The sequence below is a fragment of the Idiotropiscis lumnitzeri genome, chromosome 14 (assembly GCF_059441095.1).
Source record: "Idiotropiscis lumnitzeri isolate Australia: NSW breed Sydney's pygmy pipehorse chromosome 14, RoL_Ilum_1.0, whole genome shotgun sequence".
NCBI classification, from domain to species: Eukaryota; Metazoa; Chordata; class Actinopteri; order Syngnathiformes; family Syngnathidae; genus Idiotropiscis; species Idiotropiscis lumnitzeri.
In genome coordinates, this window is record NC_142404.1 from 14,073,458 (window position 1) to 14,096,684 (window position 23,227).

Genomic DNA, 23,227 nt, shown 5'->3' on the forward strand with positions numbered 1-23,227 from the left:
GAAATATGAATATGGTACATTTTCTCTATTTCATATGTCCAAAATGTAATAATAAAAATGTTCTCATCGAGATAAAGATCAAGGATCAGAGTTGAAATATTCTTCTTTAATAACCGGGACAGGAATGGGGAAACTTGCAACTCTATGAATATTCATGACAGAGGAACGATTACTTTGGCTAACACGGAAAGCACACTAATAATCTTTGAAATTAAAAAGAAATCTCATGCCCTACAAAAGAATCCTCATATGTCCATACAAGCGCTTCCTCACAGACATTTCCATGCTTTTCCCTAGCCTTTCTTCTGAGTCCCCCCAATTTTTTTTTTCTCCTCCTCAGTTTGTCCACTGTTACAGTGTTATCAGATGAGTTGCTCCAAGTGGCACCCATGCTCGAGCCATGCATTGAGGCGATGGAGGATGCACTACGCCACATCCTGAGCCAATACCACCTCATTCAAGGCATCAACTCGTCTAAGCTTGTCTTCAACGAGGCAGCGGCGATCGTCCTGTCTTGTGTGAACATCACCTTAGAAGATGTCATCTCAATAGCGGGAGGCGACTTATCTGGGATCAGTCACGGATCTTTCCTTGACGTGGTATGTGATGCTGTTCAAGCCATAATCCACCTGAAGCTATTCGGGGATGACCCGAAGCTTTACCAAGCCCTGGAACAATTTCTGGCCTCCGATGCTCCAAAGGAACTAATGCAGAAGGTGGTTGAGATGTCTGCGTGGTTGACGTCTTCAAACGAATCCGGACTAGACCTTCTGACCCAGGCTTTGTCCAAGATATCCGAACTGCTCAGGCCTTTATTGTCCACCCTGACCGAGATGGGCGTGGCTATGCCGGAGATCATGGAACTTGTTGGCGAGCTGGCTGAAAACATCATTGCTATGCTGGGGCAGTTGTTAAGCAGCGATCTTTTCCCGCCCATGGAACACCATCCGGGCGAGATGGGCGCTAGCCACGTGTCGAGCATCCGACACAGACGAGAGGCGCCGTTGACGCGCCAGTTGGAACCTGTGAATGACTTGCTGGACTTCCTGTACACTGACTACCCGGCAATGTTCAGCTCCTTGTCGCTCCCTTCTGAAGAGGAAATGATGGAGACAGCTCACATGTTCTTTTCCAATCCCAATTTGAACATTGTCGTGAAGGGAACAACACGGGACATGCCGTGGGCTTTGAATGGCTCACGGGACGAGGCCATTGATGCTGCCCTTGGGGTCCTCTCTTTTGCCACCCTCCCCACTGACTCTCAGATGTGAGTATAAACGTAGCCCCTTTTTTCTTTCAATCTTTTCTACATGTTTTCTACTCGTGTGCGTTGGACTGCAATTTTCTGTCTTCTCGTCTCAGGTCATCATTGGCTCTCTTGATGAATGCTGTTGATATGCTGCCGGATAGCTTTCCATTCTCTGCTCTGCTTAAAAATATGACCAGAGCGCTTGCCAGTGAATCTCAAGGTAACATTGACTTTTAAATCCTCCGGTAAAATGATCCAACGAACTATAGAAGAAAAAAAAAAAGGCTCTGCAAATAAAGTAGCATTTTTATACCTAAATATTGTCCAGCCAATACATATATAGGATGAGCATGACCTTTTCATTGATTACTGTATTACAAAACTACTCTTTTCAGCTTTCAACTCCCTTGGAGAGAAGACAAATATGACTTCGATCCGGTTTAGCCCGAGCTCCCAATGAGTCTGAGGCTTTAAATGAAAACTACTCAGCATGTTTTTTAAAATCTCATTAGCAATATAGAATTCAAACAATGATCTTGTCTGCCCTCGCGAAACATTTCACCTCGAACTGCGCGTCTATGACCTCCTTTCTAACTGGCCTCTGGGCTTGTGAGATAATGCTTCTTCACAGCCCAGCCACAATCTTAGTGCTTCTATACATTTTTATGGTATTACACACACACACACACACACATCCACACGTTTTAATTGCAAAGGCCTTGAGGTGTTGACCACCATGTCATTAAAGATTGTCTAATTTCAAAGTATTTACACATTCTGTCATTGCATCTTTTGGCCCAGGGTGTTGTCAAATTTTATTTGAATTCATGACATCATTGACATCCCACTGACCCAATCTGTTCCCATCGTTCCGGGCCTTTTTTTTGGAAGCAATTCTTTGCCGACAACACTTCCCAGCAACAGTCTGAGTTGTGATGAAGGCCCGGTGCAATGTTGTGTCACCTTTTCATGCATGAGAGACTTGAATGCCAAATGTTCACCTTTCACTTTGTTCAGTTTTTATTTATTTTTTTTAATTTGTGTTATGACAGATTTTTTTTTTCTCATTGCAGAGAACGTGATACACTTACAGCAGCTCCTCCAGACAGCTACTCATCTTATCCAGACCAACCTGAGCGGTCCGCTTTTCGCCGAACATTTTGATCAACTCACATCTCAGGTCTCTTTAAATATGATGCTCAGAATGTAGAATACAAGATGCAACCATCAGAATGTGCAACCTCAGGTTTCATAGTAGGGTTACGGTTTCAAATTAGGGTTAACAAGTAGGCTTTTTGAAAGTTGCTTTCAAAGCAGGGTTAGAATTTCAAAGACAGGGTCAGGGTTTCAGATTGTTGCATTATTGGAAATTCTGTGTGTGCGTTTCAGGTGTGCAAAGTGGAGAGTTTGGAGTTTTCCCGTCACCTCTTGGGCGCCTTCTCCATGCAGCCTGGCCAACTCTGTTACAGTCTTCTACCAGTCCTGCAGGTTCTCTTGCAAACTGTGCTGGTCAACACCACGGATCTGGGTGATGCCATTTTCCAGACATTAATTGGAGACCCCAGCAGCTATGACGATGACTCAGACTGGTACGACTTTTTTTTTTAAATTTTCCCTCATGTCAGGAATGAAACATTCTATTGACAGGTATTTATTTCACTCAATTGGGTGTAGTCGAAATGATATTTCATGAAGAATAAATGTGTATATTTGTGTCCGTGCGTGTGATAATAGGTCCTCTGTGCTCAGCGAAAGTTTTGGCTTTGACAGCATCAGCCTGAATTCTCTCAACTATAATTTCACATCTCAAGGTGAAGCATTTAACTTTATCTCAAAACTTTGATTTGATCACTTCATGAATATGGGCTACTGACATATCAGCGACAAGCTGTTGAAATACATGAGTCAGTAAAATAGCTTTTATTTTCTTGATAGTTTTTGTGCCCTCTGAACATTTTCCCATTGACACAATCTTGCTTTATTTGTCCAGGGAACGTAACGGTTGGCGATATGCTGCGGAATGAAACTGCCTTCATCCAGGATGTTCACGAGCACATGGATTTCAATCCAGTTGCCCTCCGGATCCTCATGGACACAATTATGCCCACCAACAATTTAGAGGTGAGCAGAGGGGGTTCCACAATGCTCCACCATATCTAGAATGTGCGTTTTTCTCCTTTTCATTAGTGCAAGATTAATTTTTTGTTAATGAGCTTGTCTCATAATCCTGTGCTATTTTTTGTCTGGTTTCCTGTTCTTTGTCAAGTCGTGTTATTTAATGTGTACATTTTGAAAGAGAAATAGTAGCTTTCCTTGGATGTCCATGACTGTGTTGATGATGTAATGCGGACTATAGCGTCGCTGTCCTGTGATTTTTAATTTTTACGTAAATGACGCTTCTGCGTTATGGACAACCCATTAACGTGAATTTTTTATTTTTTTCAAATTACAAAATTGGACATGCGTGTTTTTCACAGGACAGTGACAAGAGTATCTTCTGTCACCTTGGCAACCATCCATCATATTGTTGTTTTCATGTTGCGTCATCAGGTCAATCCTATAAAAACTAATAATTGCCGACTGTACATTGTAACTTTCTGTCCTGCCTTTTTCTTGACTTCTTCCTTGCGTTCACCACAGATCCTTTCTTGGTTGATGAAGCTGCATGACTGCAATTCCGCACACCGTCTAAGCATCATAGACCCGGATGTGCTTGTGTTCCAAACCTTCTGTTCCATGTCCGCTGAAGAGTGGTACACCTTCGCTCTGCTCATGACTCGACATCTGAACTTGGAAAAAGTCCTCTTCAGAGTAAGGATGATTACAGGAATGGCTCACTCTTGTCATTTTTGTTGTGGCAAATGGTAAATGGGGTAAGGGGAGGGGGGAGGTACAAGGGGGATTGATGCATATTTCCCGGCAAGACTCATTTTCCAAGGCCAGCATGTTCCTTTTGTGTCTCTGTTTTCCATTTTCCAAAATGATTGAATGATTCTATTTCATACTTGGTAGGTTACATGAGATATATCATTCTCCAATATGTGCCCTATTAAGACGAACCACAGATGGACTATTTTTAATAAATTATTGGTAAATTCCTTTCTGTGTTTTAATGGATTCGCCACGGAACACTGTACAACCCGGCTTATCTTTATCTCCAAAATTCTCATTTGCTGTGGCATCCCAGTTGAGAAAACATCAATTCTAAAGGCTCTCATTTTAGAACGTCGCCATTTATCATGTCTAAAACCCTTGCGGACGGCATCAGATTTGGCTAATTCGTTATAATCCTATGAATGATTCCACATCTGGCTCAAATTAAAACGTGTCTATTTTCAGTTCACTGAGCTCTGATAACCTCCGATTCATTTGTAAGTCCTTATGAGTGCTTGGGGTCACTCAGTTACCATTTTCACTTTTTTTTTTATCCGTGCATTTAAACTATTTCATCATTTTAAACAGCAGCACAACAACAAGTAGAAAAACTCCTAATGCAATAAAATTCATATGAATTCTTGACATGCTCAGCATTCCTGCTTGTATATTGCCTCTAGAAAAATAGGAAATCTACATTTAAATCACACATCTGCGCCGACATGTTTGTATATTTAACGCAGTGGCTGGTTCCTGGCCACCCTTCAGATGAACTAGCTGTGACATCACAATTGTTTGATTTGTCACTCAATCTTTTTACTTTTCTTGTCATTGATTACACTTGTTCTCTGTAAGCTTTTGTGAAATTAATATCTTGAAGATTGATATATATTTTTATATTCACTTACATTCAAATTTAACCAAAGATTGAAACATTTCTCCACCATATATGGCATTAATGTTAATGTTCAAAATTTAGAATATAGAACAGCGTACAAAGAAATGTATTTTACGGAAACATTCAAACTTGATATTGTATGCTTAATGACCTTGAGATTGAACAAAATTATACTGCTCATAATTATCCCGTAATGTTGGGTCACTGCTTTCAGATGGTGTTGTCAGACGAAGTTCAGAGCCTGTTGGGATTTATGCTTCAGATGGCCAGCAATATCATCCACATGATGGACAAAATCCTTCCTGCCATCGATCAGCTGCAGAGTTACATGCTTTCCGTCAAAGAACTCAATCTGATGGCCAACACTGAGTTTAACCAAGTGTGTAGAATTCATTTTTAAAAGCATGTTGTTAACACGGTTGTAAAGTATTCGTGGATGACGCTTGATTTTTATTTTTTTTTATTACCCCCCCCCCCCCAACCTCCACTCTCCAGGCTACACGTCTCATGAAGTCGAGCCTCTCCAGCAGGGCTACATTTGTCACCATGTCTCGAGCATTATGCAATTACGGCATCATACCTATCTTTGGACTGGCCAAACCTCCGAACAATTCGCAGTCCAACTCGTTCGCTCTTGACAGCCAAGTGAGGGAGGAGATGATAGACAGGTTCAAGATTCCACGAAATGCCAGTATGTTGGAAAGATATGGGTTTTTCATTGCTAATGAATTTATGCCGTCTCCTTGGGGGAAATTATATAATGTCTCGTATTCTTTTCCATTTTTAGCACCCTATTGTATGAACATGTACCTCGACATGGTCAACACCACAGGGGGCGCAATTGCATGGGCCTTCCTCAAACCAATGCTGATGGGAAAAATCCTCTTCACACCTGACACACCAATCACCAGGGCTATTATGGCAAAGGTATGCGGCGGTTTTATAAGACAACAACATACTTAGTCCATTTTTGACCTCATAAAAGGCCCAGACAACAACATTTTGGGCGGGGCATTTAATTTAGAATGGAAAATTAAATCTCAGGCCAAGATTTCAAATTATCTATTGACTGTGCAGCAATTATTACTGTCTTACTGTAAATGTCTTTTGGCATTCTATGGTGAACATGAAAATACATATCATGTCCTGTTTGTGTTCAGGCCAATTCTAGTCTGCAAGAGTTTGGCAACCTAAAGAGGAACTCTGACGAATGGATCAAATCCTCAAAGTACATTATTGACTCTGCCGAAGTGCTGAGTCACACTTTGCCACTGCTTCAGGTATGACATCTCAGGGCCGCTCTGGAGTAAAATATCCTCCTGCAGGTTCAAGTAGGATTTCCAAAAAGCTGTTTCTTAATTTTTATTTTTTATTACAGCATTCCTTGGCCAATGCCTTTGTGAGGAATTTCATTGAGATGCAGACAGACATTGACGTCAGTAAAATGAAGGCGACACTCAACAGCTTCTGTGAGTCAGCATTTTAAAGGGGAAGTTTTATTTTTTTTTTTTGCAATAAAATATTCTATGCACCTTCCCTTGTTGAAACATGGAATTCTGATTGATATAGAATTTGTGGAATATGAGTTAAGCAGCAAAATTCACCCGTTTTTAGCTATCTCACGGGGCGGCCTTTTTGTCACTTATGTCAAGTGAAAATGACATCACACACAGTAAATTTTGTAGAGTCCATTTTACTCTTAAAAGATATTTGGTCCTTATAAACAGAGTAAAAAAAAACAACATATTCTTGTAAAGACATTTTTGGGTTGACTTCCCCTTTATGTTCGCTATTGTACATGCTCTAACCTCGCTTATTATCTAAATGAGGGATGGGCAACTTTTGTCATTTTAATTTAATTAATTTTAATTAATTTTATAATACGCTATCATGTGTATGGAGTCACCAAATTAAATAAGTCCTGAATAATTCACTTTGAATTGATGATCAATAGCGCTTATATATATGAGTCACTTTTAAAAATGTTTTGAAGTTCACGACAATCTTGACGTTTTTGTCTTTGTGCATGGTATTAGTGACAACTCATATCAAATCCCTTCTGCCTAAATCGGATACCGGGGACACTAAATGATTACTTTGAAATTGTCAAGAGGACTGTCGGCATGTTTCCTTTGTGTTCTTTGTTTCTCTTTGCCGGTCGTGGACAGGTTTTCGATATCCCACTGTCAGTAATAATAATTATTAGAAGTGTGGACCTGATTCACAAGAATCATCTGAGTGCCACTTTTCATTTTAGATAAATAGTTTTTGGTTTGGGGTGACTCCAGTTTCCTCCCATATTCCCCAAAACATGCACGGTAGGTTGGTTGTCTGTTTGTGCGCTATAATTGGCTAGCAACCAGTTCATGGTGTACCACATTCTTGCTCAATTGCGACCGTAGTGAGGTTAAGCGGTTCAGAGAATATAGATAATACATTCAAATTGCTTTGGTTAATGAAATGTCAGTGGCTTCAATTATTTCCCTTTTCAAAACAACTATAGCGCATTGTGTCAGGTCAAAATGTTCGGATAAAACCTTTGCTTTTTTGACACCAAGAGATTAACTGAATGTTTTTTTTTTCTTTTTCTGTGTGTGTCAAAGCAAACATTACGTTGATGTTGGAGAGGAACAAGCACATAATGGATCAGATCACCACCTTGTCTACACTGATGGTCAACATCTCGTCCTGTGTCAAATTTGATCGTTACCAAGGTTACCAATCTGCTGAACAGCTTGATGTTGAAGCTCAGGAACTCGCCAAGGACCGAAATCTCTATGGAAGTGAGTCTATGTAACATGCAATTAAACTGTCAGAGAAAAAAAATGTACGTAAATGTACGTTATTCACACTGGAGTATAAGTCACATTTTTTGTTTACAAAATTTCATCTTGGAAGGCAAGTTATAACAGGGTGAATAGGTGCCAGATAAGCTTATTCAGATACACACACACAAAAAACCCTAAAAGTCGCTCCAGAGTATTAAAAAAAAAGTCTAATTTATAGCACAAAATGTACTATTGTCATTGTCCAGAAAATCCATTCTGTGTGTGAGATGTCTCATTTGTCTCAAAGGTGTCATATTCAAGCTCCCCAAAGAGGAGAACTCCTCTTCCCTGCCACCCAAAGTCAGCTACACCATCCGAATGCATCTGGACAACGTCATGCGGACCGACCGACTCCGCAGCCTTTACTTTAAGAAGGACAGCCATATGTCTTCGGGGAGAACCATGCGATACAACCGGGCCTTTGTGTACCTGCAGGAGAACATTGACCGGGCGATCATTGAGATGCAAACTGGAAGAGTCACCGAGACAGCTGTACAACTCCAACCTTTCCCATATCCCTGCCACCTTCTTGATAGGTGAGTTCGTTAGAATCATCAGAATCAGTTTATCTAAAAGAATCGTTCAAAAGATTCGTTCACTGAATCTTTTGCGCCCCCTTCCCAAATATGCCCCCTCCTCTGGGCACGGATGGACTGAGTTTAAAAAAAAAAAGAAATATGCTCACTCTGATGTTGCAGTAATTGGAATTTGTGCTTTTGTATTGTTATTTCTATAAAAAAAAAAATGTACGAACGAGAATTACAGTACAGCACGTCCACTCACTGAATCGTTGCAGAACGGGAAATGACATCACGTTCTAGCACGACTCGTTCGTGAAAGGGAAATTACAACACTTTCTTTCAGCGAATTGCTCGTGAACGTGAAATTACATCACCTTTACTCAATGAATCGATCCTGAACGGGAAATCACATCCCTTTGAACGAATCGTACGTGTACATGAAATGGCGGCTCATTCACACACTGTATCGTTCATGAACGGGAAATTGCATCGCGTTCTCGCACCGACTTGTTCGTGAATGAGAAACGACATCACGTTCTTTCAATGAATCCTTTGTGAACGGTCAGCTACATCACATTCACTCACCGAATCGTTCAAATTACCTCACTGTTCATTCATGAATGCACTGTGAAAAAAACGAATCACTTGAGAAAGTGATCCAGTCACTCAAAAAGAGTCGTTCTTTTTGAAAGAATCGTTCAAGAACGACCCAACACTCCTGCACATACAGGTTCTGTACACTAACATAGAAAGTATTTGCAGTATATGGTACAATTCGTATAGTGTAAATGTGCTCTGGTGTGGATACACATATGTAAACTTAACATAAAATGATGCACAGTGTCTCTTGGGTGCAGTCTAGGCATTGATGTGGAATAATGCAAAGTCTCTCATTATTCATCTGCCACTTGGGACTGTCAGTAAGGAGTCAGTCACTGGCAAGTCTCACATGATAATTGCCTCTGAAAAGGGTGCATGAATATTCAGGATAGTGTGTATGCGTTTCCATACAGACATGCGCCACTCAAGCCGCCCCCACTGCAAATGTCTGAAATGTACATTTTAACCAATCTGACACACAGAGAGCTTTGACATTAACATTTTGCAAGCATGCAACATAGTTTCTGGTAACTGAACTCAGCGGCAGTTTGTGCGCACCGTCAGGGGCTTTATTAAGACAATGCTGATAGCCCATATCCGATGTAGCAGGAGGCCATCGCATCCGACAGGCTGCCTTTAAGCCCGACTATGAGACGGACGGACTCTTCTGTGTCATTGTGCTGATCTGATTTATGACTCGTACTCGGACTACAATACTGTATCAGGCATGGTAGCTGCAACATGATATTATGCTGTTATAAAAATAATCATCATAATCGAGGGCACGATTGTCAACCTCTCTTAAATTCCAAATGTTTCCGTTTGATTTGTTGATATCATATTTGTATTCATCAGGTATTTTCAGGCCATCACTTTAATCTTCCCACTCATGCTGATGTTAGCCTGGGTTCTATTTGTGGCTGACTTTGTCAAGAAATTGGTTCATGAAAGAGAATTGGGGCTGCATGAGGTAAGGATTCTTTTTGTTTTTTTTAGTGCTTGTAAGCGATTGATTTTTTTTTAACCGATTATTCGCAAAAAAATGTGCATAATTAAAGTATGGAAATTATTTTTGAACATATATAAATGAGTTAAAAAAATTAACGGCGTCAAAAAGTTTAAAAATAATCTCCAGAGTTAATGCTTTCATTTTGACAGCCCTCATTTTTTTTTAATTTCACATTTATGGAGGTGTCTTTAAAAGGCGTTGCATAAATCAAAGTTATTATTTTATTTTGTTTTATTTCATTCCAACGCAAATGACAAAGCTCATTTTTAATGCAGAGCAGCCACCTCAATAGGTAGAGAGTAACACAAGTGCTGTGCTTTTTCAAAGATAATAAAAACATATTACGATATATCTATTTCTGGTTGTTTTTCTTTTTCTGAAATCCGCAGTATATGAAGATGATGGGCGTAAACCCACTCAGCCACTTCCTCGCCTGGTTCTTGGAATGTGCCGCTCACCTGATTGTGACCAACATCATCCTCACGCTGATTCTCAAGCATGGCGGCATCCTCTCGCATAGCAATAGCTTCATCCTGTTCTTGTACCTCTGCGACTACAGCTTGACAATCCTGGCCTTCAGTTACCTGATGAGCTCCTTTTTCGACAAGACCTACATCGCCGGTCTTAGCGCCAGCCTCATTTACATTATCTCCTTCTTCCCGTTTATTGTGGTCATGTCAGTGGAGTCCAGTCTCAACATTTTCCAGAAGAGTGCACTGGTGAGAAATCTTTTTTTTTTCATTTAGTCTACGCATTTAGCATTTTTTTTTTTTGTTACTCTGGTTTGTTAACTCAACTCTCATTTTCCCACAGAGCTTATTTTCCCCATGCTGTTTCAGTTATGCTAGTCAATATATCACTCTCTACGAGGCTCGAGGAGAGGGTATGAATTTGCTTCCTTCATCCCCGTAATGATGTATTAGACAATGCAAACAAGTCAGGACATAAAAGGTGTTGTTGTGTTTGATATATGTCTATTTTTTTGTTTTTTTTGTTTAGGAATTCAGTGGAGCAACTCATATTCCTCACTCCTAACTGGTGACACAGCCTCCTTCGGTTGGCTGTGCTGGATGATGCTCATCGACTCACTCATCTACTTTACTGTTGGGGCGTACATTCGCATGGTCTTTCCTGGTAAATTTCAATCAAATTTGATCTTGTAAATTTGACTCCAAATGGTTCTAAAGGATTCTATATTTAATTTGACAACTACATTTATTTGAAATTTAATTTGCACTTAGAACCCTTGGCCATCCCATCACAAAACACATCTAGACAACCAGGCACACTCACACTCGCACCTTTAAAGACAATTAGAGAATTCAAGCGTGATGAACTTTGAGGCAGATGGCGGCTTTTATAAATATAAAGAGGGTGTTTCATAAATCTGTGTCACTTCATGTTACCTTAGATTGTGATGACGGATGAACATGTGAAAATGCAAATTTCCCGAGAGCGATCGATCTTGTTGCAAGCGAAAACTTGTACATAAAAATCCAAGAAATGAATGTTTTATGAGATGCTCAATATCTGAACATCTGCAATGCACACGGTATATATACATTTTTGTAATTAGACTAGACGTCAAATTAAAAAAATAACATTTTTATTTCCATTTGATGAAATAAAATTGAGTAAATTTTTTTTAATTTACATGCTTTAACTATTTTATTTTCATGTTTAATCAGGCAAATATGGCATCCCAGCTCCATGGTACTTCCCCTTTACGGCCTCCTTTTGGGCTGACCATTTCTTCTGCGCAAAGTCTCAGAAGGGGGGGCGAGGACGTCTGTTCACAAACACCATGAAGATAAACCTGCCCGTGTTCTCTGATGACAAGGGAAAAGGTACGAAAAAAAAAAAGTTATTATAATGTAACAACTACAAGAGAACGCAGTCCCAGAGACTGCTTCTTTTTCTGGCATTGTCCTTTCCCTTATTCGCTTGTCGCACTTCGTTTCATGGTCACCCATTTTTCACCGTATAGAAGCACTTGACTATTTATCTCCCACTCTCTGTTTCTGTCGTGTACAGTGGTTCTTTGATTTACTGTTTGCATCTGTCCCTTCTTTCAGGCCAGAGCCAGCTTTTCTCTCCGACAGGCGAGGACTTCTCTCATCTCCCAGTGGGTGTTGCCCTTCACGGTCTCACTAAGATTTACGGCGACCGGGTCGCCATTCAAAACCTGAACGTTTCCTTCTACGAGGGCCATGTCACGTCACTGCTCGGTCACAACGGCGCCGGCAAGACTACTACCATGTATGTTAATATCACAGTTTCACATCGGCTATTGATTCTAACACGCGCGTGTATTTTTTATTCCATGCGTGCTTCCCCGTTGTGAACGAATGACATTTGTTGGAGATGAATCGATCATTTGTAAAATACACGACTAATTAGCATGTTGTGTTTTTGTCCATGAGAGATGTGAAATGCCATTGTACACCTGATAAACCTTCCGTATTGGGGCTCATTACTTTGAGGCTGCGACTTTTAACTACTAGTGATTAAATCGATGCTCGTATTCCCCGCCGTCATTTCCTGGTTACAGCCTGGATAAAAATGACCAGTGGCCATCTGCACTATCCATTTAAAATATGTATCTAATATAAGATTTTTTTTTTTCTAATATGATATCATCTTCTAAATATGACATTTTCTGTGTGATTAGGTCGCTCCTTACGGGTCTCTTTGCTCCATCATCTGGAAGCATAGAAGTGTATGGCCGGGACATGCAAGCAAACTTGGAAGACATCCGCAAAGATCTGGGTGTGTGCATGCAATATGACGTTCTCTTTGACCACATGACCACCAAGGAGCACCTCCTGCTCTATGGCCAGATAAAAGCCCCGCATTGGTCCCAGAGGCAATTGCACGAGCAGGTCCGAACGTAAGTGTTTACTCACCTGAGGTTTGATGAGTGCTTGCAACTACACAATGTTATTCTTATTAAGGTTGGACCGGGCCCTGAGGATCATGTTTTGATTTGTCCGTGACGCAATAATGTACCAGAGTATTTTACAGCCTGTAAGTTTTCATCAACCAACAGTGGTCTTTGCTCAGTTGACAGTAAGCCCCCCCCCCCCCTAATAAAAGTGAAATGTGGGAAGTTGTTTCAGTGGCGAGAATTGAATGCCAATGATACGCTGGAGAAAAAGTTAAACATGGTCGTAGTCGTGCGCATTTTATGGCCGCACTTAATTTATATGCATCTCCGGTGGTAAAGATAACGTAATTGTTCCACCTGTTACTCTTGAAATATGGTTTTCGATTACCCATCTGAAGAGCAAAGCGATTATGAGGTCCCCTTTAAGTGCAAATAGAGAATACTAATGTGGGCTGAGCTCTCAAAGGACTTTGGCCTATTCTTGTTGCTGTTTTTTTTTTATTTCTTTTTTTTTTAACTTGAGAAGAACAATGAATTAGACATGTGATCGTAAAAGGTATGAACCATCCCCCAAAGAAACTCCTGTCTTAAAAACTGTATTGGAATGCACATAAACGTCATGTTAACTAGCGGATTGTCTTGAGTTTTTTTCTTGCCACTGATTTCTCTTCCAGGATCCTGGAAGAGACGGGCATGTACGCTCACAGACACAAGCGGGTGGGCGCACTGTCAGGCGGCATGAAACGCAAGTTGTCCATCTCCATTGCGTTCATTGGTGGCTCTCGCTTGGTGGTGCTGGATGAACCCACCACGGGCGTCGATCCGTGTTCCAGGCGCAGCATCTGGGACATTGTGATCCAAAATAAAAAACGTGAGTGCCTGTTATTTGCAATGTGCTTTTTTGGGTCCACCAATCTAAGTGCTATCAGAATGCATGTGCTTTACAAACGAATCTGACTTTGAGTTATGCTTAAATGATTGAGGTGCTGTAATCAAACTTAATCAGGCCCGTGCTTTAATTTGGGACAATGACCTCTAAGTTAGTCATTCAAAATGTATATTGACTGTTGTTTTTTTTAAAACTGGATCGTAGAAGTTGAAGATAACTTTTTTTGCCCTTGATTGAAACTAGAGAAATTAAATTGTGTTTTATAGCCTAGATCTTGCATTTTATTTATTTATTTATTTATTTTAATTATAGAATAAAATTCAGCCAGGGTTTTACTGCTGAGCTGACCTACGCAGTCAAGTCTGCAAACAGTGATCATTTGCTCTAGGGTGTGGATGCATATGCAAAAAAAGAAAAAATCTTCTAAACAATATTTTTTTGGTGTGTGTGTGTGTGTGTACGTTTTATCAGGGCACACGATCATTATGTCCACCCACCACCTGGACGAGGCTGAAATGCTGAGTGACCGCATTGCCTTCCTGGAGCGAGGAGGGTTAAAATGCTGTGGCTCCCCTTTCTACCTGAAAGACAAGCTGGGCCAGGGCTACAAACTTACTCTCACCAAAAAGGTTGCAAGTATCAAGTGTCTAGATTAAGTGTAACATGGTATTACCCAGTGACAGGTTATTGTGTGGATGCTTGAAGGTAATCCTTCAATCAAATACAATTTTGACGTTAAATGCCGTTATTATTAGGTGACTGCATTCACATTATGGGTTTTGTACAGCAGACAAAAATGTGTTATTCTGTAAAGACTTTTGCAATAGCCATTCCGCACACTGCTTCAGCATGTGATAGCTCCGTTTTTAACATATTATTTGCCTTATTGTCATTTGCAGTTGTATTTATTTTTCATTACACAAAAAGTACTAAATTAATTTCATCACCACTGCAGGTGCAGACCCTGGAGTCTGAGCGTTTTGACGATGCTGAAATGAAGGCGTTTATCCAAGCACATGTACCCGAAGCACGACTAAAAGAAGCCCAGGGGCACGACTTGATCTACTCCTTGCCCCCGTTCACCTCGTCTAATGCCTCCTCGTACAGCTCTCTTCTGACGGCACTGGACGCCAACCTTGACGACCTGCAGCTGGGAGGCTACGGAATCTCAGATACCACCCTAGAAGAGGTAAGCGCACGAGGTTAACGTTTTATGTTAAACAGATGATCTTCAAAAGTGTTCTTCACACGCAAAGGGTCACCCATTGGGAAAATCACCCTGACTGGCTCGTGATGTTTTTTTTTTTTTTTCCTTCGTTAGGTTTTCCTCCAGTTGACGGAGGAACAAAACGATAGTGTGCATAAGGAGGATCGACCCTTTTCTATCTGTGAGGCGGTTTCAGACACTGGCTCCATTGAGAGTTTCCCTGCAGATCCAAGTGATATGATCTTCAGTTCCGACAAAATTAGTATGCTTATATTTCTGTTTTATGTTTTCTATTGACTTGTCTCAGAGTATAAGGCCATTAAAAAAAAAAACAATGTAAAAAAATCACTAAGGGGATAAAACGTTGAAGTAAAAAGTTCTCTGTTATAATATTAGCAATATAACCTTTTGATTTGATGTTATTAATCTTGTAATTTTATGACTTCATTCTCATCACTTAATGGCATTTTCAGCATGACACTAATTCTTCTTTGAAGTCAGATCTCCTCCCATCCTTTTCTCTGACCGCATCTCCTAAATATTGTGCCTGATCTGTTTTTGGATTTAGTCAACAGAGAAGATGAAAGTGATTCAATTCAGTCTTGTTTTTCCATCACATCCTCTAGACTTGACTAGCTCCAACAGAACACAAGGCATGGCGCTTGCCTGGCAGCAAATCAAAGCCATCCTGATCAAGAGGTTCCATCACAGCCGCAGAGACTTAAGAGGCCTGCTCTCCAAGATCCTACTTCCTGTTTTGTTTGTAACGTTCTCCATGGGCCTTGGATCCATCAAGAATGATCTGCGACACTATCCTGAGCTGGAGCTTAGCCCTGCACTCTACAACTTCGGACCAAGTTACTCTTTTTTCAGGTCAGCCTTTGCAGAGAGTGGAATAGATGGTTAGCGGGAATGCGTAGATAGACGTCACAGTCACGGTTTGTGCGAGAATCTTGCGTTTGTTTTAATTTAACTCTTGGAGGCACAAAAATCATTCAGGTACATCCTGTAACGAGGCAATTTGCCTCTGATGAAATATTAATGATGGGCTGATGCATCTCATTGCTTGAATTGGCTCAGCGTGTCCCTCCATCACTTTTTGGGTATCACAAAGTTGAGGTTCATTGAAGGGCAGACATACCCTAAGGGGAAATAAATATGGAGAATGCGATGCGTGTCGATGCAATGCACGATCAAAGTGAATAACATTAAAAGTGTCGAGGGAGGTTGTCTTTGCCCTGAGACGTGTCGCTATTTGATCAAGTACCAAAAAAAAAATGCTGAGGCGTCATTCCAAGTGCAAGTTTATATTTATTTCTTTATCGAGTATCATTAATGTTGAGGTACATTTTTAAATGCTTGAGACCAGCGTTGATGGAAAAAAAAAAAACTATTTCTGATACTGTAAAAAACGGGGAGTTATATTTTATATTTATATTTTTTTCACTCAGTGTAAAATTTTACAAGAAGGCTGTTTGAGTACATTTTTCTAGTTGCTTGACTAGAAGTCACTGAAAGGAAGGCAGTTTTAATTTTTTGTTTGCATGTTCTCCCCGTGCCTGCGTGGGTTTTCTCTGGGTATTTCTCCCACATTCCAAAAGCATACCTGGTCTGTTTGTGAGCGCGGATGGTTGTTTGTCTTAGTTTGCTCCACGATTGGCTGGCGACCAGTCCCAGGTGTACCTCGCCTACTCCCCGAAGATAGCTGGGATAGCCTCCAGCATGCCCGTGACCCTTATGAGGTTCAGCGGCTTAGATACTGGATGGCTGGATCGTAAAATATCCTCTAAAACAAAAACTGTTCTTGTAAATGTATGTTTCTGAGAGGAAAAACTTTACTAGGATTTTCCAAGTCACTGACTCACTCCCCTGTTTTTTTACAGTGTCTATAACACTTGATCAAAAGTGACCTCTTTTCAAACATGATCAAATTCCATTTTTTGCATTTTCACAGTAACCAGAATGGAAAATCCAGCGATATGGTGGACTCTTTGACATCATTCCCAGGAATGGACAACAGCTGCCTTGACAAGCCCCGCAACCCGTAAGAAAACACAAAAACACACAAGGTTCCCTATTTAACAGTCATTTCCTCTTCATCTCATTGTCATTCTTCCCATACCATGTTTCATTTTACTTATCTGCCCCCTTCCAAATTTCAACAACTCTGGCTCCCGAGCGTCATTCTTATTTTTCCTGTTGCCTGGCACTGTGTGCATGTGAGTGGAAGCCTACAGCCGAGCCTTGCAGCTCAACGACACAATTTGTATTCCATAAACACCTCCCGTTTATTGCCGAGATTTTCCCCTTACTGTCACTGAATCACTGTTGAGACTCATGAAGTACACCTCGGAGCCATTTTAAAGCTCCCTGGCCCACCAGAAGATGCGTAAAAATCCAACAGTGCAATAGAGATTGAATGTTTTGCCTTCAAATGACAAGAGAGGGAGAGTATGCTGCAGAACCTTCACAGACCTACAGCAAGATTTTTGTTCCTTTTTCTGCAGAGAAACAAACCTTTCACTGTTTCCTAGCATGAAACACAAATATTGCTGGCACTGGGACATTTTAAACACTTTAGTTTGGTTAATAATTTGTAAAAAAATAAAAAAAAACACCGACCAGTACCGGGCTGCAGTCCGGTGGTTGGGGACCACTGGTCTATGTAATACAAGAACGTGAAGTGCCAAGATGTCAAAGAAATAAATATCAAGCTGCACAAATTTAGATTTCAGAATATTATTCAATAGCACGCACAAAAGCAGTCAAGTCTCGAGTGCCTGCAGCTGCGTTACTGTAAGAGTGGTTTGCTCTCGACTTTTTTTTTTTCTCATCTCTTTGGCTCTGTGTGGAAGCTTTTTGCGTGGACTCCATCCATATCAAGCATCATTTCACTCAACGAATGTTTTTTTTCTTTTCTTTTTTCTTTCAAGGGTTTGCACACGTCAAACTAACAGCTGGAAATCCGGAGGGAACAGCTCCGAATCATTCAGTGATTGCAAATGTACCATTGAGGAGCAGGTGAGGGACAGTGAGAATGTCACTACGAGTGGAAAAAAAAAAATGGCTGATTTTGTGATTTTGTTTTCATTCCCAAATATAATGCAGATTTGTCATGGGGAAAGATTCACGCCAGCCAGTCGGCAGATTCCATCTTCGCAGATCGTTTATAACCTAAGTGGAATCAATGTAGAGAATTACCTGTTGACCACAGCCAATAGTTTCGTAAGAAACAGGTAAGTACACAACAAACAAAGAATGGAATAAACAAAGAAAAAATATTATCTAAATATTAACTGTTTAAATTATAATATTATTATATTATAACAGACAAGAACATTTATTTGACAAGATTTTGAAAAAATAAGAAAATAATACTAGGCCCATATCAACCTACGCAAATTATGGTTAAATTTAAGAAATTATTAAATTAGGAACAAACTGCCGGATGTACACATCATTTGCAGCTGTCTGCGTGAATCAGTCCGAAATAAAGCGCAAAGAAAATGCTCCGGATTATGCAGAAAATGTGGATTCCATAAACAGTTTTTGTTACTCAGATACGGCGGCTTTGAATTTGGAATGCCGTTCCCACCTGACTTGAAAAGGGATCTTCTCGCCATGTCTGAGAACGCCACCTTAGCTAAGGTATCAATCCCTTCCCTGCTGCAAATGGAGTTAATTGTAATCGATGGAAAGGAAAATCTGACATACGAAGATGGCCTCGCATGATCGTTATTGTGTGTGTGTAGGTTTGGTTCAACCCTGAGGGCTACCACACAATACCAGCATATTTAAACAGCCTCAGCAATGTCATCCTACGCTCAAAACTTCCAGCAGAAAAAGATCCCAAGAAATATGGTAATGTATGACTCCGTATTATAGGTCACAATCCACGATAAGATATAATAAATGTACCTGAAGTATTCGATATTAATTCGCATTATTCTGATATTGTGTCATGGCATCACCGTAAAGATTACACAATTATACATCACTTACTAGCATGATGTTGCGCAATCCATAAACCGAGAGATCCCGGGAGATTACTTATGACAGTGATGATCTTTTAGCTTTGGACATGTAAGTTCTCACCCTTATGTAAGAGACTGCCCACTCTAGGTTTGAACCTGCCCACGGATGTGTCATCACACCCCTGCTCACCTAAAACGCTGCAATTGAGAGCCGATAACAATAAATTCAACAGAGAGCGTTTATGGTTACTCAATTGTGACAAACAGACGGATGTCGTGACATACAGCAGAGAGGCTCGATGACTTGTTGACACATGGTTTTCTTGATTTTCTATGTATGTTCATCAAATGCTTCTTTACAAAAGCTCAACTGTGTGATTCGATGCATTTCATGGTTAAAAAAAAAAATCTTTCTGCACAAAAATAATGTTCAATTTTATCTGGCACTATCAGAGGGTTAGGGTTTTTAATTCATTTAACAATGTGTTTTCCTCAATGTCTACCTTTTTTTATTTTTTTTTTTTATTTTTTTTTTTTTTTTTGGTTTGCAGCCATTTCAGTGTCCAGCCAGCCCTACTTTGGTCGGACAGATGAAGAGGATGTAATGTAAGTCATGTTAAAAATCTTCCCTGTGTTAGTCAGAGTTCCATTAAAATGATGTTTGGACAGCCAGTGGCCGAGCAACAAAAAAATAATAAATATGTTCCGAAAATAACATAAAGGATTGGTTTGGTTACGTGTTTAAAAAGTGTTTGTTGGATCGCACCAAATAAATGATTTAGCATGCGGATTGAATTGTCGTGATGACATCGCCCTCAAACCTTCCCTTCCAAGTATTTTTGAATCCATGGAGAGCTTTTTCCCTGTTGCTACCCAGGCAAGTTGTTCTTAGCAGGGCAAGCAACCATTTACTCTTCCATCCATGCCGATATTGATGAATTGATTTGGCCTGGGACATTTTAAGGATACAGTCGGCTGTTTTCAGGAAGATATCTTGATTCTCACATCGTGGCAGCCTATGGGATACACTGCGGAGCTCAAGCGAAAGCTTGGCCGTGCTGCTCCCACCACACGTTCCTTCTTTTTTTCCTCCTCTTTCTCATTTGGTCACTCAGCCAGCTTCAGCTTTCTCATCCTGGAGCTGCGGACTGCTGATTAGAGTGATTGTTCTGGTCTGGCCAGAATTTGAGGAATACTCTTTTATGTTTCATTGATGATTGCACTCTGGTGCAAAAATGGGATGCTTGGTAGATAATTTATCGATTTAAAAAAAGCATCACAAATCAGCCATTTTTTTTTGCAGATTTTAAAAGCGCTAATCACGACTGGCCGTTTAATTGGTCAGGTCCTTCTCACAAATATTCTGCTTGATGGCTGACACTCTAAAATCTTGTAGAGAGTCTGTCCAAAAATTGGACAGGATGCTCAAACTTTTTCAAATAAGGTACAATATAATAATGTGTTGCTAGTACAGCCACGCCAACATAATTAGCAAACGCAAGCAGCAGCAACGCGCAATGTAGTGTTCATCATTAGATGTCAACAAACTTGGCCCAATGATTCATAACAATGCTGCTCTTATATTGTTACTGTGAGACCACTTGTGAATAATCCAATTTCGTCTTCACAGCACTCTGGGAATACTCCAGATCCTTGTGGCCCTGTGTGTGCTCACAGGCTATTCGATCACAACAGCCAGCTTCTCCATCTACGTCGTCAGCGAGCATCACAGCGGCTCCAAGAGGCTGCAGCACATTGCAGGCATCAGTGAGCCCTTCTACTGGGCCGTTAACTTCCTTTACGACATGGTAACAGCTAATTGCTCAGTCTATAAATCACCAAAATACCACCTCATCCATTTCATAAGCGATACCATCAACTAATTTGTCAGCAATAGATAACCGCCTGGATCTTTTCCCGCAGATCATCTATCTGATTCCTGTGGTTTTGACCATCGGTGTGGTCGCAGCCTTCCAGGTTCCGGCATTCACAGAGAAGCAAAATTTAGCTGCCGTCTCGCTACTATTGGTGCTCTTTGGGTGAGTTGCAAGCCTGTCAGTCACTTATCAGATCTCATGCTACTTTGTAATTTATTGTCTTTTACAGCTTGTTAATGTGTGCCACCTGCAAGGTTATTATCGATTTGGAATTTGAATTATTGTTACTTTTAATTTATTTATTTATTATTGTAAATTGAGTTCATTTGAATTTTTTTTCAGAGTGGCTTTGTTAGTTTTTATTAGTTTTAGTTTTTTGAAAAACACTTTTCGTGTTTAGTTAGTTTTAGTATTAGTTTTTGGTTTACTTGTGGAATAAAACGTCAAGTAAAAATATAGAGAGTACAGCTTACCAGTCCACAGACTGAAGTGCAATAAGTGCAGTGCATAATACCGCTTCTTAAATTGGATGCATGCATGCACTCTAATTATAATAATGCTAATATGCCTCGTTTGCCAATTATGTTGCCAACTTCTAAAGTTGATTTGTGGCTTGAATTCTTTTTGAGAAGTATTAAACCCAGTTGTATAGCGCACAATTTCTTGGTACATCACATATATATTTTCATATATGAAATAAAAAAGGGAAAGACTTTTTGCCTAGCATTGCGTATTTGACTGAGTTAAATGACAAAAGGCTCAAAGTCTCGTGTATTACGTATATTGTTTGCCAGAGACGATAACGAAGGACATTTTCTGCATAATCATTTTTTTCTAAACATAAAATGTAGCAAAAAATAATGTCTAACACATTAATCCTTTTCTCTGCAAAAATATAAAAAAAAAGACACACAGGCACCAGAATGAAGTGTGAATAGTAACATTAACTACCAGCATAGACGTCATCTCAAAATCTCCAAGAGCACTTAGATTGAAGGTCGACCTTTATCCGCTTTGCTTGTAAACACATTTTCACGCCAATAATTGGTTCTCTCTGTTGCATACAAATCTAAAGTCACATCTGTCCTTGGCAATATTTACATCATTTTAATTCGACTATTTACTATTCACCCTCCTATGCTTTGCTCTGCTGCCAATGGGCCCTAGATCTTTGGAGGCCGAGTCAGCACTGTGCAACTCATTTATCAGACAGATGTCTCCCTCCCAAGCAATGAATAATCACATTCCTCCATCTGGCAGCCAGCACCCACCTGGTCTGCTTTGCAGCCGTCATGCTGCTGTTCTCTGCTACGCTTTGGCACCGGTCCTGTGTCTACCAAGCACCTTTTTTTTTTTGGGCTCACTTCCCAGAGCAGCGTCTCTGTTGAGCTCTGTTTGTTTCCTTGTGCTACTTTTCCGTCTTCTAATCTGTTTTCTCTTTCTTCCCCTGTGTGTTGTTTTGACCCAATCAAATAAATAAGACGATTATGTGAGAGGGAAGAGAGGGGCAAAAAAAAAAAAAGGTTTGGGGGGGGAATAAAGGAAAGAGGTAATCCATTTTCCTCTCTTTTCATGACTCAGTGTTGACTCTCCTCATCTTGTGATTTCCCTCCACCTTGTCAGTATGTTTAGCGACAGGCAAACCGTTTCTCGACTTCATCTTAGCATTGTTTCTAAAAGTAGCATAATTTAAAATGCACTGTTAATTGGATTTCATTCCAACCTGTCGACGGTTTACGTCTAATGTCGCAAGTCACTTACGTTGCCACCGTCAACTCCTCAGGTTCGCCACCTTCCCCTGGATGTATCTCTTGTCAGGTGTCTTCAAGAATGCAGAGACGGCATTTATCATCTATGTGTGCATTAACCTTTTCATCAGCATCAATACCATCTTGTCCACCTCGATTGTCTTCTTTCTGGCCCAAAGTACAACAACCGCTGATAAGGTCAGCTTCATTTCTGGAATTATTATTTATGATTTATTAATTTGTTTTTACGACACTATAAACCTGGGAAGCCATATTGGGAAAGTCAGCAACGTGAATACTGTCCTGTAATTCCTTATATGGTGACTTCCGTCCTAATTGCTTATTGTGGTCTCTCTCAGAAAGAGAGCATTCAGAATATCTTCACAACACTGTGCAAGGCCTTCCTCATCTTCCCTCAATTCAATTTTGGAAATGGACTGATGAAGCTGGCGAGAATGGACGTTGAGGTGCAGCTTCTTAGTGGCTATGGCATCGATGCCTACAAGAACCCATTCTCCGCCGAAGGTCTTGGCTGGATGTACATCTCCTCCATCATCCAAGGCGTGGTCTTCTTTTCGCTTCGTCTCCTACTCAACACGTCTCTCGTGCGTAATGCCAGGTGAGAGAAATAGAAAATTAGCTTTTATTTACCTTGTAGTTTAGTCT

At 40.4% G+C, this 23,227-nt stretch overlaps 1 protein-coding gene across 1 annotated transcript in view; it reads left to right on the plus strand.

Annotated features, from left to right (window-relative positions):
• Positions 1-23,227, plus strand: part of abca12 (ATP binding cassette subfamily A member 12) — a 47,770-nt gene that overhangs the window by 18,262 nt on the left and 6,281 nt on the right. Inside the window, exons 27-62 of the mRNA XM_088315850.1 lie at positions 341-1,267; positions 1,363-1,469; positions 2,323-2,429; positions 2,639-2,838; positions 2,984-3,060; positions 3,240-3,370; positions 3,890-4,060; positions 5,236-5,400; positions 5,517-5,712; positions 5,809-5,948; positions 6,182-6,301; positions 6,400-6,490; positions 7,625-7,804; positions 8,097-8,385; positions 9,826-9,940; positions 10,369-10,698; positions 10,793-10,862; positions 10,979-11,113; positions 11,668-11,826; positions 12,055-12,238; positions 12,651-12,869; positions 13,541-13,737; positions 14,227-14,384; positions 14,711-14,944; positions 15,077-15,224; positions 15,589-15,835; positions 16,917-17,006; positions 17,896-17,983; positions 18,071-18,198; positions 18,523-18,610; positions 18,715-18,823; positions 19,488-19,542; positions 20,567-20,744; positions 20,860-20,975; positions 22,597-22,759; positions 22,921-23,180. Coding sequence (XP_088171976.1) covers positions 341-1,267; positions 1,363-1,469; positions 2,323-2,429; positions 2,639-2,838; positions 2,984-3,060; positions 3,240-3,370; positions 3,890-4,060; positions 5,236-5,400; positions 5,517-5,712; positions 5,809-5,948; positions 6,182-6,301; positions 6,400-6,490; positions 7,625-7,804; positions 8,097-8,385; positions 9,826-9,940; positions 10,369-10,698; positions 10,793-10,862; positions 10,979-11,113; positions 11,668-11,826; positions 12,055-12,238; positions 12,651-12,869; positions 13,541-13,737; positions 14,227-14,384; positions 14,711-14,944; positions 15,077-15,224; positions 15,589-15,835; positions 16,917-17,006; positions 17,896-17,983; positions 18,071-18,198; positions 18,523-18,610; positions 18,715-18,823; positions 19,488-19,542; positions 20,567-20,744; positions 20,860-20,975; positions 22,597-22,759; positions 22,921-23,180 — 6,372 coding nt within the window. The remainder of the gene's footprint in view (positions 1-340; positions 1,268-1,362; positions 1,470-2,322; positions 2,430-2,638; positions 2,839-2,983; positions 3,061-3,239; positions 3,371-3,889; positions 4,061-5,235; positions 5,401-5,516; positions 5,713-5,808; positions 5,949-6,181; positions 6,302-6,399; positions 6,491-7,624; positions 7,805-8,096; positions 8,386-9,825; positions 9,941-10,368; positions 10,699-10,792; positions 10,863-10,978; positions 11,114-11,667; positions 11,827-12,054; positions 12,239-12,650; positions 12,870-13,540; positions 13,738-14,226; positions 14,385-14,710; positions 14,945-15,076; positions 15,225-15,588; positions 15,836-16,916; positions 17,007-17,895; positions 17,984-18,070; positions 18,199-18,522; positions 18,611-18,714; positions 18,824-19,487; positions 19,543-20,566; positions 20,745-20,859; positions 20,976-22,596; positions 22,760-22,920; positions 23,181-23,227) is intronic.